Source organism: Topomyia yanbarensis, chromosome 3 (assembly GCF_030247195.1).
Source record: "Topomyia yanbarensis strain Yona2022 chromosome 3, ASM3024719v1, whole genome shotgun sequence".
NCBI lineage: Eukaryota > Metazoa > Arthropoda > Insecta > Diptera > Culicidae > Topomyia > Topomyia yanbarensis.
The window spans coordinates 73,874,208-73,889,221 of NC_080672.1; the positions used below are offsets into that span (position 1 = coordinate 73,874,208).

The 15,014-nt window shown below is 42.7% G+C and overlaps 2 protein-coding genes across 3 annotated transcripts; both read right to left on the bottom strand.

Annotated features, from left to right (window-relative positions):
• Positions 1-1,503: 1,503 nt before the first annotated feature.
• LOC131690748 (uncharacterized) lies at positions 1,504-3,572 on the bottom strand. Of its 2 annotated transcripts, XM_058976716.1 has the most exons (3): positions 1,751-3,572; positions 1,586-1,653; positions 1,504-1,532 (listed from the first exon to the last, which is right to left on the bottom strand). In XM_058976716.1, exon 1 carries the CDS (start codon positions 3,525-3,527, stop codon positions 1,884-1,886), a length of 1,644 nt encoding a protein of 547 aa, XP_058832699.1. In that variant the 5' UTR covers positions 3,528-3,572; the 3' UTR covers positions 1,504-1,532; positions 1,586-1,653; positions 1,751-1,883. The 2 variants fall into 2 exon arrangements, with proteins under 2 accessions (XP_058832699.1, XP_058832700.1); XM_058976717.1 differs by lacking the exon at positions 1,504-1,532 and having other exon boundaries at positions 1,596-1,696.
• A 425-nt stretch (positions 3,573-3,997) lies between these two features.
• On the bottom strand, positions 3,998-7,560 carry LOC131687000 (uncharacterized). Its single transcript, XM_058971036.1, has 3 exons — positions 7,533-7,560; positions 4,155-7,468; positions 3,998-4,078 (listed from the first exon to the last, which is right to left on the bottom strand). Exons 1-3 carry the CDS (start codon positions 7,558-7,560, stop codon positions 3,998-4,000), a joined length of 3,423 nt encoding a protein of 1,140 aa, XP_058827019.1.
• Positions 7,561-15,014: the final 7,454 nt, after the last annotated feature.

A 15,014-nucleotide genomic window follows, 5' to 3' on the forward strand; every position in this document is an offset into this window, starting at 1 on the left:
CGTTGTAAGCGTGGCAGCTGCTGCGTTTCATGTCAGCTCGCACTCTTCGGTGATACATCCTATGACTGCCGCCAGGCGTTGATAGCATTTCATTCTAATGAGGCACTGGTGTGCCAGTTTCATGCATACACGGAATATACAATGACATACCACAGATAAAGCAAAAAGCTCTTTATTTTGGTGGTTTGGGCCGAGAGAACCGCGCTCTCTTGCTCTTTAAATTATATATGGCGTCAGGTGCGTGTACAGATAAATTCACCACGGTTCCGCTTTAGGCTGTTAATTCGAATGCTACAATGCTACTAATTTCTGAAAGGTTTTATTAAAATAAGTTATTTCGGCATTTCTAAAAGAAATAGCGAAATAACGGTACAAGTATATCCCATTCTCTACTGTTGCCAAATAAATTGTTTCACTTTCATTAAATGCTCTTTCCAGAGTTACCATATGAGGATAAATATGTTAGAATATTTTAGATTCCGTGGTACGTGTACCGACATTTCGGTATTTCCATTGGAAATAACGAAATAACTGGTTTTAATACAACCTATCAGAAGATAGCCATAATTGTAGCATTTGTATTAACAGCCTAATAAGTATTCTACTTCATTCCGGTTATGTCTCTGACATTACCCACCCATCTTTTTTAAAGAAGAAAAAATTTGTTTTGAAGAATTTACCTTATTGGGGGGATAGAAAAATTTGTGACAATTTGTTACATGGGAGGAGTCAATTATTTCGCGTTACGTAATTTATGAATGGTCCCAATAACGCTGACATGAGAGTACAGAGAATAAATCCTCTCCCCGAAAAGATCAAACTAGTGAACAAATCTCTCAAAGAGTGCAAACCAATCCCGGAAGGAAAAAACTCGACTTAAAGTTTCGAACCTGGGCAAGGGCCCAGGATAAAGGAACTTCCAAAAATTCATAAACCTACCAAATCAGGGAAATTATTTCAGCAGTATGTATCCCAACCCAAAAACTTCAAAATATGCCAAAAAATTCCCCAGCCGATTCGCCCTTCAACTTATGAATTCAGGTGAAATCGAAGAGGACGAAATAATGGTCTCTTTCGATGTAATCGTGTTATTCTCAAGTGTCCTTTCTTGAGGATTGGTTACTTCAACAAAATGGCGGTTATCTGTTGAAAAACAAAGTGAGAGCTTACATGAAACCTACATGCCTTTGCTTGGAAGAAAATTATTTCACATTCTGTGGTGCCTTCTGAAAATAAGCTAAGGGGAAGCCCCAATGGGTCGCCCGCTCTCTCCATTTATTTGTAAACTACTCATGGCAAACTTAGAGGAATGTCTGAAGGAAAAAGGTGTGAGAATAGAGCTTTGGTGGAGATACGTTGATGATATATTCTCCATCATCAAAGGTAAAAATTTATCCCAGATGTTGGAAGCCATTATTTTGAGGTCAGCAAAAAAATTGATTTTTTTTCATTCTTCTATCGTTGTTGGATTATGAATTTTCGGATTCTTCGTAGCGAATCCACCAATTAGTTCTGATGGAAAATGCTAAAAGCTAAAGGGTATATTTCAGTACATATTTCGTAAGTAATAAAGCATGGAACTCACATCTGATAACCTCCAATTTTACAATAATCCAACAGTTATATGCTCATCTGATTAAATTCACGCAGTATCTGTTTTAAGTATATAATAGTTATATAATAGATATTTCGTAGCCTATAATAATGTATTAACTTTAATCGTACTAAGAAATGAGAAACAATAGATTACCGTAGGATAAATTCACGTGTTTAACGTCTGCACTTTTATATTATATGCCGGTTTAGGATGACTTGCTCTCGGTCTTATGACAAATCGCCCTCGAACTGTCTCGCCTGTCATTGTCAATCGCAGTAACGACACTTCACACGAGGGGACGTGTAGGTTCGGTCGTAGTCACCGTAACATTCCCCTGACCGTAACACTGGTCACCGCTCTGAGTGCCAGTTTTACCAGAATCCAGATCCAGCACCGCAAGTTTCGCTACCGGTCTTCGAAGCACTCCGGCTGATGTTTGCACCCACGCTTGGCGTACTCGGCCGTCTTGACCTTTGCGAACCCTCAGAACCCGTCCACGCACCCATCCATTGCGGAGTCCATCGTCAATAATTATTACCAAATCTCCTTGCTTCACCGATCTTACTTCCCCAAACCATTTTGTCCTTCTTGATATTACAGGCAGATACTCGCGGATCCAACGCCGCCAGAATAGATCAACCATGCGACGACAATGGTCCCAGTCACTCCGACATATGGCATTCGACTCGTAGATTTTCCTCTGAGTCTGCACGACTCCGTTGGAACTCATAAGGAGGAAATGATTGGGTGTTAATGATTCTTGGTTGCCTTCATCCAATGCTAGGAAGGTCAAAGGCCTGGAATTGACAATACCTTCGGCCTCCACTAATACCGTTCCGAACATCTCTTCCGTTGGAAGCTTGGTAGTTGTCATCGCGTAGAAAGCTGTTTTAACTGAGCGTACCATCCGCTCCCAAGCGCCGCCCATATGCGGAGCGGACGGAGGGATGAAAAGCCATCTCGTACTGGCGTTTGTGAAGGTCTCCGCAAGGCTTTCATTAATGCTTTTAATCTCGCTTCGAAGTTCGTTGCAGGCACCGAGAAAGTTTGTCGCGTTATCGCTGTATATTTCTGATGGTGAGCCACGCCTGGCTACAAAACGCCGAATTGCCATCTTGCATGACTCGGTTGAAAGCGAATGCACGACTTCTAGATGCACCGCACGGATGGAAAGACATGTGAATAACGCAACCCAGCGTTTCACGTTGCTTCGACCAACTCTAATAGTCATTGGCCCGAAATAATCCAGACCGACGAATGTAAATGGCCGGAAGAATGCTCCTAGTCTGGCAGCTGGTAGAGGGCTCATTCTAGGTACCGATGGTTTCGCTTTACGAATCTTGCATTGCTGGCACTCTCTGGTTACGCTTCGAACGACAACGCGTAGGCAGGATACGTGGAAACGCTGGAGCATTTCGTTGATCACCGTTTCCCTATTACCATGCAGGAACTTGTGATGATACCACATTATGATGATGGTCGTAACGTGGTGATTCCGAGGGAGTATGATGGGGTACCTTGTGTCGTAAGCCGCGAACGAAGCCAGGCTGATTCTGCTTTCCATACGCATGACCCCTTTCTCATCAATGAATGCAGCAAGTTTGAAAAGCCTACTGTCGCAGCCTAATTTCGAGCCTCCTTTCTGAGTGCCAATAGAAGACAGTATGTCCACTTCCTTCGGGTAGACCTCCTTTTGAATCGCACGAAAGACCCACGTCTCCGCTGTTGCTAACTCTTCTTGGCACAATGGACCCTTTGTAGTGGGATGTTTTCGGGCTTTGGCTTTCAAATTGCCGACATATCGCACAACGTACCCGACGGTTCTAGACAAACGGTGCCATTTCGAAAATCTCTCCCAGTCGAAAACTGAGTGAACTACATGATGCTCGATCACCAAATTGGACCGTCGCTCCTCGGTTGTATCGTACATGACATCGGAAGATGACGGCCAGTACTCCTCATTAATATGCAAAACTTCAGGGTCCCCAAACCAGCGACCCTCCGGGGTTAGATTAGGCTCGCCTTTCCACTTTGTAGCATCATCAGACGCATTCATATCCGAAGGAATCGAACGCCATTCAGTAGCACGTGTCTTCTCCAGAATCTCTCCGACGCGGAATGCTACGAACTGGCTATATCTTCGTTGATCCGAATTAATCCATCCCAGCACTGTTTTAGAATCGGTCCAAATGAATCTCTTCGCAATAGGTAGAGTGTGAGTGGAGCAGATGTCTTCGACTAGACGCGCTCCTAATACCGCAGCTTGAAGTTCCAGCCGAGGCACGGACGTCAATTTGAGAGGGGCGACCTTTGCCTTCCCAGTCACCAATGCGCAATGAATTTTTCCATCTACCTCGGCGCGTAAATAGGCCACACACGCGAAGGCGGCTAAACTGGCATCTACAAACATGTGTAATTGTATATTCTTGACTTTCGATGACAGCTGTCTTGGAAAATAGCATCGCGGCACTCGCACCGCTGCTAAGGAAGGGAAAAGGGCAACCCATTGGTCCCATCGTTGTCTTAACTCAACAGGAATTCTTTCATCCCACGTAACCTTGCTGCGCCAAACGTCCTGGATTAGGATTTTCCCATGAATGGTAAAGTGTGAAAGAAATCCCAGAGGATCATATAAAGTCATCACCGTCTTCAGCAGCTCTCTCTTGGTAGGCCATTCAGGTACCGCCACAAAATTAGCCGCGTACGTGAACGCATCTTCTTCCGGTAACCACAACACTCCCAACACACGTTCCGAACAGTGGCCAGTCTCCATCGAGAACTCCTTAACGTCGGCGCTCGTTGTTTCACCCAGCTTTTGCAGAACTTCCTTCGAGTTGGACATCCACCCACGAATAATAAATCCGCCTCGGGAATGAACAAAAGCAACCTCTTTCGCTCTCTTGATCGCTTCATCTTCACTGTCCACGCTGTCCAGATAGTCGTCAACATAATGTTTACGTATTATTGCGTCTGTAGCTTCTGGATATCGATCTGCATATTCGCTTGCGTTTAGGTTCTTAACAAATTGTGCCGAACACGGCGAACTGGCAGCTCCGAAAGTGGCCACACTCATGAAGTACACTTGTGGCTCATGGTTTGGGTCATCTCTCCATAAAATTCGCTGGGCGTGTTTATCTTCCTTTCGCATAAGCATCTGGTGAAACATTTCTTTCACATCCGCACATAGAGCTATTTGTCGTTCTCGGAATCCGGTTAGAACTGACTTCAACGGTACAAGCAGATCCGGCCCCTTACTCAGCATTGTGTTTAAGCTCACCCCATCCACTTTCGCTGCTGCGTCACAGAAGATGCGGATTTTACCTGGCTTTTTAGGATTAATAACCACGCCCAGTGGTAAATACCAAACTTTTCGTGGATCCACCGCGATCAAATCAGCCTTGGATGCTTTCTCAATATACCCTTTTATTTTGTACTCCTCTATCTGCCTACGAACATTGGAACCGAGTTCAGGATCCGCCAACATACGTCGCTCCAGACATTCCAGCCTTCGCACAGCCATGAAGTAGCTATCAGGAAATTCGAAGGTATCGTACTTCCACAACAACCCGATTTGGAATCGGAAGCCTACGCGCAATGTGGTAATTTGCAGAGTCCGCCTAGCTCGTTGATTTTCTTCGGACTCTAGGTTTCGTTGTAGGGACACTCCCATATTCTCAAGGGAAAAGTACTCCTTGACTATATTGTGCAAGTCCTCATCCTCATGTACGCACTGGCACATGTGCATGCTGAAGCATGGTTCATTCCTCATCGTTGCTATCGGACCATGAATTGACCACCCTAGTCTAGTTTTGGTGCCGATAGGCTCATCTAGTAGCCTTTCACGCCTTTTCAAGGTGACACTTAAATGAGCATTGTCATTACCGATTAGAATCTTGGGAACGGGAACGTAATCCGGAATGGGTAGTCCAGCCAAATACGGATAACGTTCAACAAGATCCTTATAGCATAGGGTCTGCCTTGGTAATCCCAAGCTTTTCACCGTTCGAGCTTCAGAAATGATGTACTTCTTTCGGTGTGTAACACCTGATATGTCCAACTTCACCCGCTTAGATTGCTCTTCGGAACGAGTAACATTACCCGTCCAGGCCAGACATAGATTATCGGCTTTACCATCAACATCAAGGAAATTCGTAATAGAATCCTCAACCAACGTTATCGACGAACCGTCGTCTAGGAAGGCGAATGTCGTGATCGATCGTGTCTTTCCGTGGAGTGTCACAGGAACAATGCGAAAAAGGGAACCTCTCCCGGTGTGGTGATGATTTTGCACTGCATTGTTGTTTGACGTAGATGCATCGCTTCTCTTTGAGATAGAATGCAGCATCGGGTGATGTCTATAATCACAACCATCTATTCCACACCGCCCTTTCGACTTGCATGGACGCCTTCCATGCGAAAATAAACAAATACGACAAAGCGATAGTTTTTGAACCAATTTCCATCGGTTATCGACGTCCCACTTTTTGAACGTAGCACAATCCTTCACTTTGTGCAAGGGGTCTTGGCACACCAGGCACTGCCTCCCCGTTGAACAATTTTCCTCGGGCTTAGGGTGGCTGACAGTAGGCGCTGAATGTGGATTGCAGAAATTCTTTTCCTTTGACTTGTCGTTCTTTTGATGATTTGGTTTTGCGTCAATGGTCAGAGTAACCTCTGTGGCCGCAGACACAATCATGGACATGTACGCAGCAAACGTTCGAAGATCGGCTCCTGGTTGTTGACGTTTGACCATCGCCCAGTCCAGCTTGAGGTTCGCAGGAAGTTTTTCCACTAACTCATAAAGCAACGTTGGATTGTTCAAATGTGCCTCCTGGTTACTAGCGTGAAGGTGGTCACAGAGGTTCTGAACTGCCATTCCGAATCCGATGAGCGTCTCAAGTTTGTCTGACTTCGGTGCTGGAACTTCTCGAACCTTCTTCAGTAGAGCGTACACCAAGATTTCCGGTCTCCCATATAAAGTCTGTAGCGTGGCTAAGACTTGTGGAACTGAATCCGGAATCAAAAGCCTACTTCGAACAGCTTCCAAAGCGCCTCCTCGTAGACAACGTTGCAATCGCATCAAATTTTCCGCGTTTGTAAACCCACAAGCATTAGTGGAATTGGTGAATGAACTAATAAATAAAGGCCATTCTTCCGGGTTCCCTGAGAACGGAGGGAGCTCCTTCGACATCACCTGGCGTGCAGCTAGCTGCCGCGATGTGGGTCCTATTTCGTTTTCTGTCGGTGGTAGGACGGCGGGAGGATTATACATGCCCATTCGCGGTGGGTGTTCCCATGGTAGCTCAGGAGGTAAGGGACAATGTCGATCGTATTGATTAATATATTTCGGGAAAGGAGGAAAATATACAGGAAACGAATTACTAGTACCACCCTGATTGCCTACCGGTACGGGTATCGTGGTACCTTGCGATATGCTTACTCCAACTGACGGATAATTACTGTTGCCCTGATTTACTATCTGCGCTGGTATCGCACAACCTTGCGAGTTGCTTACTCCTATTGATGGATTTCCTCCAACTATTGCGCTTCCATGCGGAAACCAAAACGGATATTGTTGAGACGTTCGATTTAACAACCCACCCAAACTGCTCAAATTCGGTGGACCACCCACAGCCGATTGAATGACGGGTTGTGTCACTGATGGATGGTTTGCACACACCGGCGCGACGGAACTTGATATTGGAGCTGGAATTGCCGACTGGATCGATTGAACGGTCGTCAGGATAGTGCTGGTCTTATTGCACACTGGTGTCGTTGCTGCTATTCCCGTGGAGAGCGTATTAGAAACACTTTTGACAGCAGGGGAGCTTGCTACCGTTTGGAGTGCATCGGAATGCGTGGGATCTGCCACTACAGCGGTCGAAGTCGTAGTCGCAACTGGAACAGTTTCTTGGGTGACTAAGGTTGAATTAACCAAGCCCCCTAGATGTCGCTCTCGCCATTGGTTGACTTTGCTGATGCTGCTTTGGGCAGATTTCCGGCTAGTTTGTTGGATTATGAATTTTCGGATTCTTCGTAGCGAATCCACCAATTAGTTCTGATGGAAAATGCTAAAAGCTAAAGGGTATATTTCAGTACATATTTCGTAAGTAATAAAGCATGGAACTCACATCTGATAACCTCCAATTTTACAATAATCCAACAGTTATATGCTCATCTGATTAAATTCACGCAGTATCTGTTTTAAGTATATAATAGTTATATAATAGATATTTCGTAGCCTATAATAATGTATTAACTTTAATCGTACTAAGAAATGAGAAACAATAGATTACCGTAGGATAAATTCACGTGTTTAACGTCTGCACTTTTATATTATATGCCGGTTTAGGATGACTTGCTCTCGGTCTTATGACAAATCGCCCTCGAACTGTCTCGCCTGTCATTGTCAATCGCAGTAACGACACTTCACACGAGGGGACGTGTAGGTTCGGTCGTAGTCACCGTAACAATCGTAAAGAACAAAATCACTGCTTATGTTTCTGAATAAACCCCTGATCTTGCGTGACGTCCTGCAACAAAAGGAGTTCTGATTAAGCTGATGAGAATTAAGAGAGCTTACCTGGGCTTATACATTAAGTATACGTTTGGGTCAAATACAGAATCGGCCGCATTTAAATATGATCGGCGGCACAGCATAAAAAGCAACATCGGTTTGCTAATTTTCCTGAAATTGGCGGCGTGTGAAAATCATCGGCGGCGGCGGCAGCGTGGCGCGGCGGCGCTTACCTCTAGTTTCTAACGCATTCTCACCACTGGAACTCCGCTGAAAATACTTGGTTAAAAATTGCTTCAGGTATTCCTCTTGACGGAGAAAACTTAACCATATTGCAATATACATTTTATGTAGCTGCATTGAGTGTTCCCGGGGATAGATTGTGCAATTAATTTTGACGCTTCTGAAGACCACAATGGCCATACAGTCACGCCGAAGAGTAAACTCAATATAATCAATCAAGGTCATCTCGATCGGTACAATTTATACAACCAAACCGAAAATAACGGTGCTTTGTTGTTGATTTGTATACTACTACAAATGTACTTAACGCGGTTGGATTACTGTATATTTGTTCTCGTTTGTTTTGAGAGCTTTTCGTGACCGATGTTTTCGGAGGATGGAAACTGTCCATTATCACTGCATGAATTCAGTTGTCGTCTTTTTGGACGGGGAATTTTAACCATACAATTGTGCAAAGCAGATCCCGTTAGCACAGAGAAGAGCGAGGGAGTCTCGACGTCACGTTCTGCTGTCTTTCACTGACGCGTCATGACGGCGAACATGGACTGGAGAGTATGCGAGAAGTATACTGCCCGCGATCGCATATTTGTCCCGCGTTCTATAGGATTTCCTATCTTTATAGGGCCCCTTACACGAGGCGCTAGTAGTGTCATTACTGAGCAGTAATGTCACTTTTAATGAACGTGTAAGGCGAGTAATGACGGAATTTCCATACAATTTCAGTAATGTCATTACTTAGTAATGACACTTTTATTGTGCATGTAAGGGCCCCTTATGGGACTGATTTGCGATCATGGACAGTATACCTATAGCGACGACCAGGTGATTTGCTACCGTATCGGCTAACGGAACCCAGTGGCAGTACGGAGAGGGATGAGCGGAGAGCGAAAATGGAAGATGAATGGCTTCAATAAAGACCTCTTCGTAGAGGTTTTCAGTCGGACAGCAGAATCGAGAACGTTGATACGGCTGATCTAACAAGAAGGATGGTGACGGCCTGCGACGCCGCAATGTCGCGAAAACTGGAGCCACGTAGTAGACGACTTCCAGCTTACTGGTGAAACGAGACGCTCTGTACGCTACGCGCTTTCCCTCTCAGAGCTAGAAGGCGGGCTCAGAGAGCAATATCGGAGCCAGATGGAGAGGAGCGCAAGGCGAAGTTTCGGGAAGCTAAAACCGTTTTTAAAACGGGAGATGGAGCTTAGCAAAGAGAATAGTGAAAGAGACGCAGAGTGAAAATCAGTCAAAACGGCAACACTCCCTTTACGATGATTTCAACACTAGAATTTGGCAACCGTTTCCAAAGGCAGCACTTTAAATGACTCCTATTATATTTTGAAAACAAACCTTTTGTCGATCGTTGGACTTGTTTATCAAACGATGTGCATTTCGAAACAAAGAGATGAAATACTTCTAAAACTTGTTTTTACTCATACATAGACTCTAGAATGCACCTTACAATCACGATTGCACTAAATTCTGACGAAAATTCAAATTTTTTTTTTGATAGTTTTACAATACTTATCTCCTCCAACTCAGGCATGAGTAATGTTTATTTACATTGCACGATTGGTCTGCTCAATAAGGTATTTTTGGCTTCACACTATTCGTCTCTTTTCCTATACTCTTTGGAGCTTAGCAAGTCTGATTTTCACAAGGAGCTATGCCGAGAAGTGGACGCACATCCCTGGGCGGCGTGTACTGTGTCGTGAGATGAAGACACCGTCGATGCCTACTGAAATGTACCCGGGAAAGCTGAAGATAATCGTTGAGGGTCTTTTACGATCTGTGGAGACCGTACGACGAAGAAGAAGGGGCAAACACGGACGATCGGAAAATGACAAACGGTGAGCTCGCAGAAGTGTCGATGCAATTAAAATCAAAAAAAGACCCTAGTCCAGATAGAATACCAAACGTGGCACTGAAAGCTGCGATCCGGGCATGTTCAGAATGGTACTGCACAAGTGTTTAGATCAAAGTTACTCTTTGAAATGGAAGGTACAGAAGCAAAGCGGATGCAGAGCGGACACGAACAAGATTAAAAACAATAAGATCGAAAATAAACTAACATGTCATCTTTTGTCTTAATAATTAATCTACAATATTTTTATACTCATGAAGAAATATGGTTAATGTGACAGTGATATTATACATGTACTACTCCAAAGCATAGTCAAAAACTCATTACAATAAGAACAATTAATATAGTTTATTGATAAATTAATGGACTAAAAGTAAACCAATGTTCTTCGTGCTGATATAATTAGAAAGTCATCATTTACTCAGAAAAAATCATGCGTATTCCACACGCACATCAAATTAGTTTCCTAGATGGTCAAATTATTCAACCGGCGGATACGTGTTCTTATACAATGCCATTAAATCAAAGAACATTTAAAGTAACAACGACAAAATATGTGCAATTCAGAATATAACGAAATGAAGACTGCCTAATTATTTGCATTAAAATAAGATCGGAAAAAATTAGTTGCATAGCCGAGGTGGTTCATTTTCAAAGATAGCACTTATAAATAGAAGTGATAAGGGACGCGAACGAAAGTAACTGACCACCGCCTTTCACGATCTGAATTTCATGACATAAACATAAAACTTATAGCTTTGCGTATATCCTAACGACCAATATTGACCTGCCATTCTACTACATTGCATTAATGGTAGTGCTTCATGCCGCTTTAAATTTCAGTGTACTGAACCTACATGCATCAAGATGTTTATATTTTGAAATGGCGAGTGCTTACGGTTTACAGCAACGCTTCGTATACGGCGGTTAAATTCGGTAATTTTTTGGATATTTGAATCTTTGCAGTCAGCTAGAAAACACGCGTTTTCTGATTGATTACAACCTAATTTGAATTAAAAAGTGAAAAATATATTTGCATATGGCGCTTTGTTGAGAAAAGGGAGTTCAATTATCATTAATGTCTACGAACTTAAAAGCAACCCTACGATTTCCAGAGAGATCCTTCAAACTTCAAACTATTTCTTCGGAACTATGGCAAGGTCTGCAATATTCTAAGGAGTCATATTAATTCAAACACTTCAACTAACTTCAGTTTGTTATGTGCTTCATGGAAGCTCTACGAATTTCAGTGATGCTCTATAAACTCCGTATTTGCCGAATTTGATCCTGGAAATCTTACCCATTTCGGCAATACGTTTTACCGATTGTGCTACAAACATTTTTTATTAAGGAACAGAACTTATAATTAAAAACACTGCAATCGTTGTCAGACCATCAACGAAAGAATTTGGAGGAGAAGGTGCTTGTGACAACCTTTTGGCCACACAGTTTTTGTAGGTCATGGTTTTTATATCAGTACTACCTTCAAGATTCAGTACAATTGATCTTCAAAACGTATGAATAGTAGAGCGGGACATGGTTATATGAAAAAAATAAAATTTGTCTCCGAGTAACCTTTTGGGTCCCATTTAGTTCCCAAAATAACGCTGCAAATTTTTAACTCGACAAGTGAAACTATATTCTTGTGCCCACGGTTTAATGTTTACATAGAATTTCGTATGGGGAAATCGTCTTTTGCAAAATAATTCTTCCAATATTCGCCTGTTACCTCCTAAAAATAAATTAATGTCTAATTTTTATAGACAATTTGTCAAGGAAACAATGTCTAGAAGATCGCGAAACGATCTGAGGCTTGTGGAAAAAATTATTAAGCAGAAACCGATTGATGCCCTGAAGATTGATTAAAATTTCACTTTGCATAGCATTACTGCTGCTGACGGTCGAATTACATACAAATTTTTTAACTTTCTCTTATTATGTACAAAAGAAGCCTCAATTTATCCCCCAAACCCTTGCGAAGGGGCCAAACAGTATAGATAAATGATTTAGACACATTAAGACAAGATCAAAACAAAATTGCATTTAATTGGACAACCAACAGCAGTGGTGCTAGAAAAGATGAATATTTTATCAATCGTCAGAGCATCAATCGGTTTCTGCTTAATGACTTTTCTCAAGCGTCAGATCGTTTCGTGGTTTTCGAGAATTGTTTCTTTGTTAAATTTCCTATAAAAGCCACATAACGATTTATATTTAGGAAGCAAAGTGCGACTCCTGGAGGAATTATTTTGTGAAAGTTAATTTTCCCATACAAAATCCCATGTAAACTGGAAACAGCGGGCGCATAAATATAGTTTCAGGGATCGAGTTAAGAATTTGTACAATTGTTCAAGAACCCAAATGGTACCTAAAAAGTTGAACGGAGCTGGAATCTAATTTTTGTCCCACCCTAACGAATAGTGATCAACAACCTTGACTGAGTAGCCTGTTGTTCTGATATACTAATCAGAGCTACTTCCGTTGAATATAGCGTCAAAATATGTTATCATCATCATCACCTTAAGTATATCATATGGTAAATACCCCGGTAAATGACCGACAATACACGATATTCTTAGAAAATGGCAAACGAGACCGAATGTGTGTCACGCTTCATTCACCGTAACCCCACCCAGGTCGAGATTCATCATCCTTTGCTTGGCCATCTCACTTCACTTAGTTCCAGCTCGTTTGCAACATCGGCTCGTGTCCATTGCCAATTCAGTGCCGCTAAATCAATTTAAATCAATTGACGAAAAAATATTTTCACTTTTTGTCTTGCGTTGCGGTCGAGCTCTACGAGAAACTCGTTTAATACCCAGAGAGCGCAGGACATCTACTGCCCAAGATGATGCTGATCGGGAATCATCGACTCATCCGAGAGTAAGTCATCACACCGGGCGTCCAATTGTGCTGTGATTTGGAATCGACCCTGCGACGGATGGCGAGCGAAGAAACGCTAGGGAAAAAATTATCCATCCCGTGATTGGTGTGTCTCATGATGATGTCCATAACGGATGCTTACACCGTACGCTTATGCCACCCCACTAAGCAGCATTAACTGGCGGATGATTCGTTCCAATTTCTGGAAAGGAACGAAGGAAGAAAAAATAATGAAAGATTGTGCACAAAAGGGTACGACTCACGCAATTAAGACGCCCGAGTCATATGTTGCGTGATTGCGCGGTGATTTGCTTGCCCATAATGGAGTTTAAAAAAACTGGATATGCCATCAGTGTGCAATGTTGCGCGGCCTACCTTTCCGACGTGTATTGTTGCGTGTTTGCGACGCTGAAGACGACGACGACGACTACGACGGTGCGGTGGTCTTTTCCTGCCCGCTACTGCATAATGAAGTCTCAGAGGATAAGACACTTACCAGTTTACGCCGGGAAGCTGGTTAGCTGTTGGCAGTCGTTTGCCGGTTCGAGCTACGCAAGAGGACCGTCTTTTCGAACACATATACTACTTCGAAGCAGAATAAATTAACCCAGCGTACTGTTATAGTACTAGTGTGTAACATTTGATGAATGAGTCGTGATTTATAATACACGCAGTTTGTATTGCTTTCCATTAAGAAAAAAATGTTTCGTATTTTTTACTGTGGAAATTATTCAAGGTTCCAACCGTGTTCATCGAGCTGAACTTGGTCATGATACTTAAGTGATTAATGTTGGAGATTACACACAAATAAGTGTAGGTGTACTCACATATAGAGTCACCATGTGCTCTGCAAAATGAAATAAACATGAGTTTACTTAAAAGAAATAAAATGTATTTGCTGTTGGGCTTGGTTCGAGATTGTAACAGTTTTTTTTGGGAGATAACCACTATTACTGATGACACTATTTTCTTTCTTCGGATAACACACATCTGAAAGACCGCGTAACACCGGTAGCTAGAGCATTGACCCCTGAATTCCTGTTCCCATATCGTAAGAGGCAACAAACCATGTTTCTTCTTCAATTCTTGCATCTTTTAGATTTTCTTGCAAAGTTTTGAGTAACCTTTCTTGCTTCTATCTCCGATATCTATAAAATAATAAAAAATTCGAACGTCTACATCGTCTTCTTTGGCACATAGTTGATACTTATAGTTAAAAGTTTAAAATGCTTTTTTCATTATAGTCGATTCTTTTTTGTTGTTGTCTCAGTTTGTTTATTATGTACCCTCAATTAAATTCTTGACACTATTTCTTCCCTTTTCATCGGTCAACTTATCTTAAAAATTCCAGACGATTTCTCGCTACTCACACATTGCGGTAATTCTACATAACGTTTAGGCGGCGCTCAATGGTCCAATCTCCTGGTAGCAGGCGCCTAGAAATTCCGCATTCCACGTATTCAGTTACAGTTGTTAAACGAATTCCTATCAACATTCAAAAGTCCACACGAATATGCAAGCGGTTACATAGTTATACGAATGAATTTATGCGCGCAAAGTTACATACGCGGGACATATACACGCCCATGCCATAAAACCCGTTAGTATACAAACACTCGAGCTGTGCGCGATAATATAACCCTGATCACAAACTCGAACATTCAATTGCGATCGTCCACGCAAACTTACGCCCGCGACATCGTAATATACTTAACGCGTGTTCCCACACGATAATGAATCGGTCACTTCCGGGAATCCCTACCCCCTATCCGCCTAGGCCCATGCCGTCTGTTGCATTGCTGGAAACTTTCAATCATCAGACTCGAGGTCCGCACAAATATTCACACGGTTATACAATCGAATCTATAAACGTGAAATTACATAAACACCTGCATTCGCGACATACAAACGCC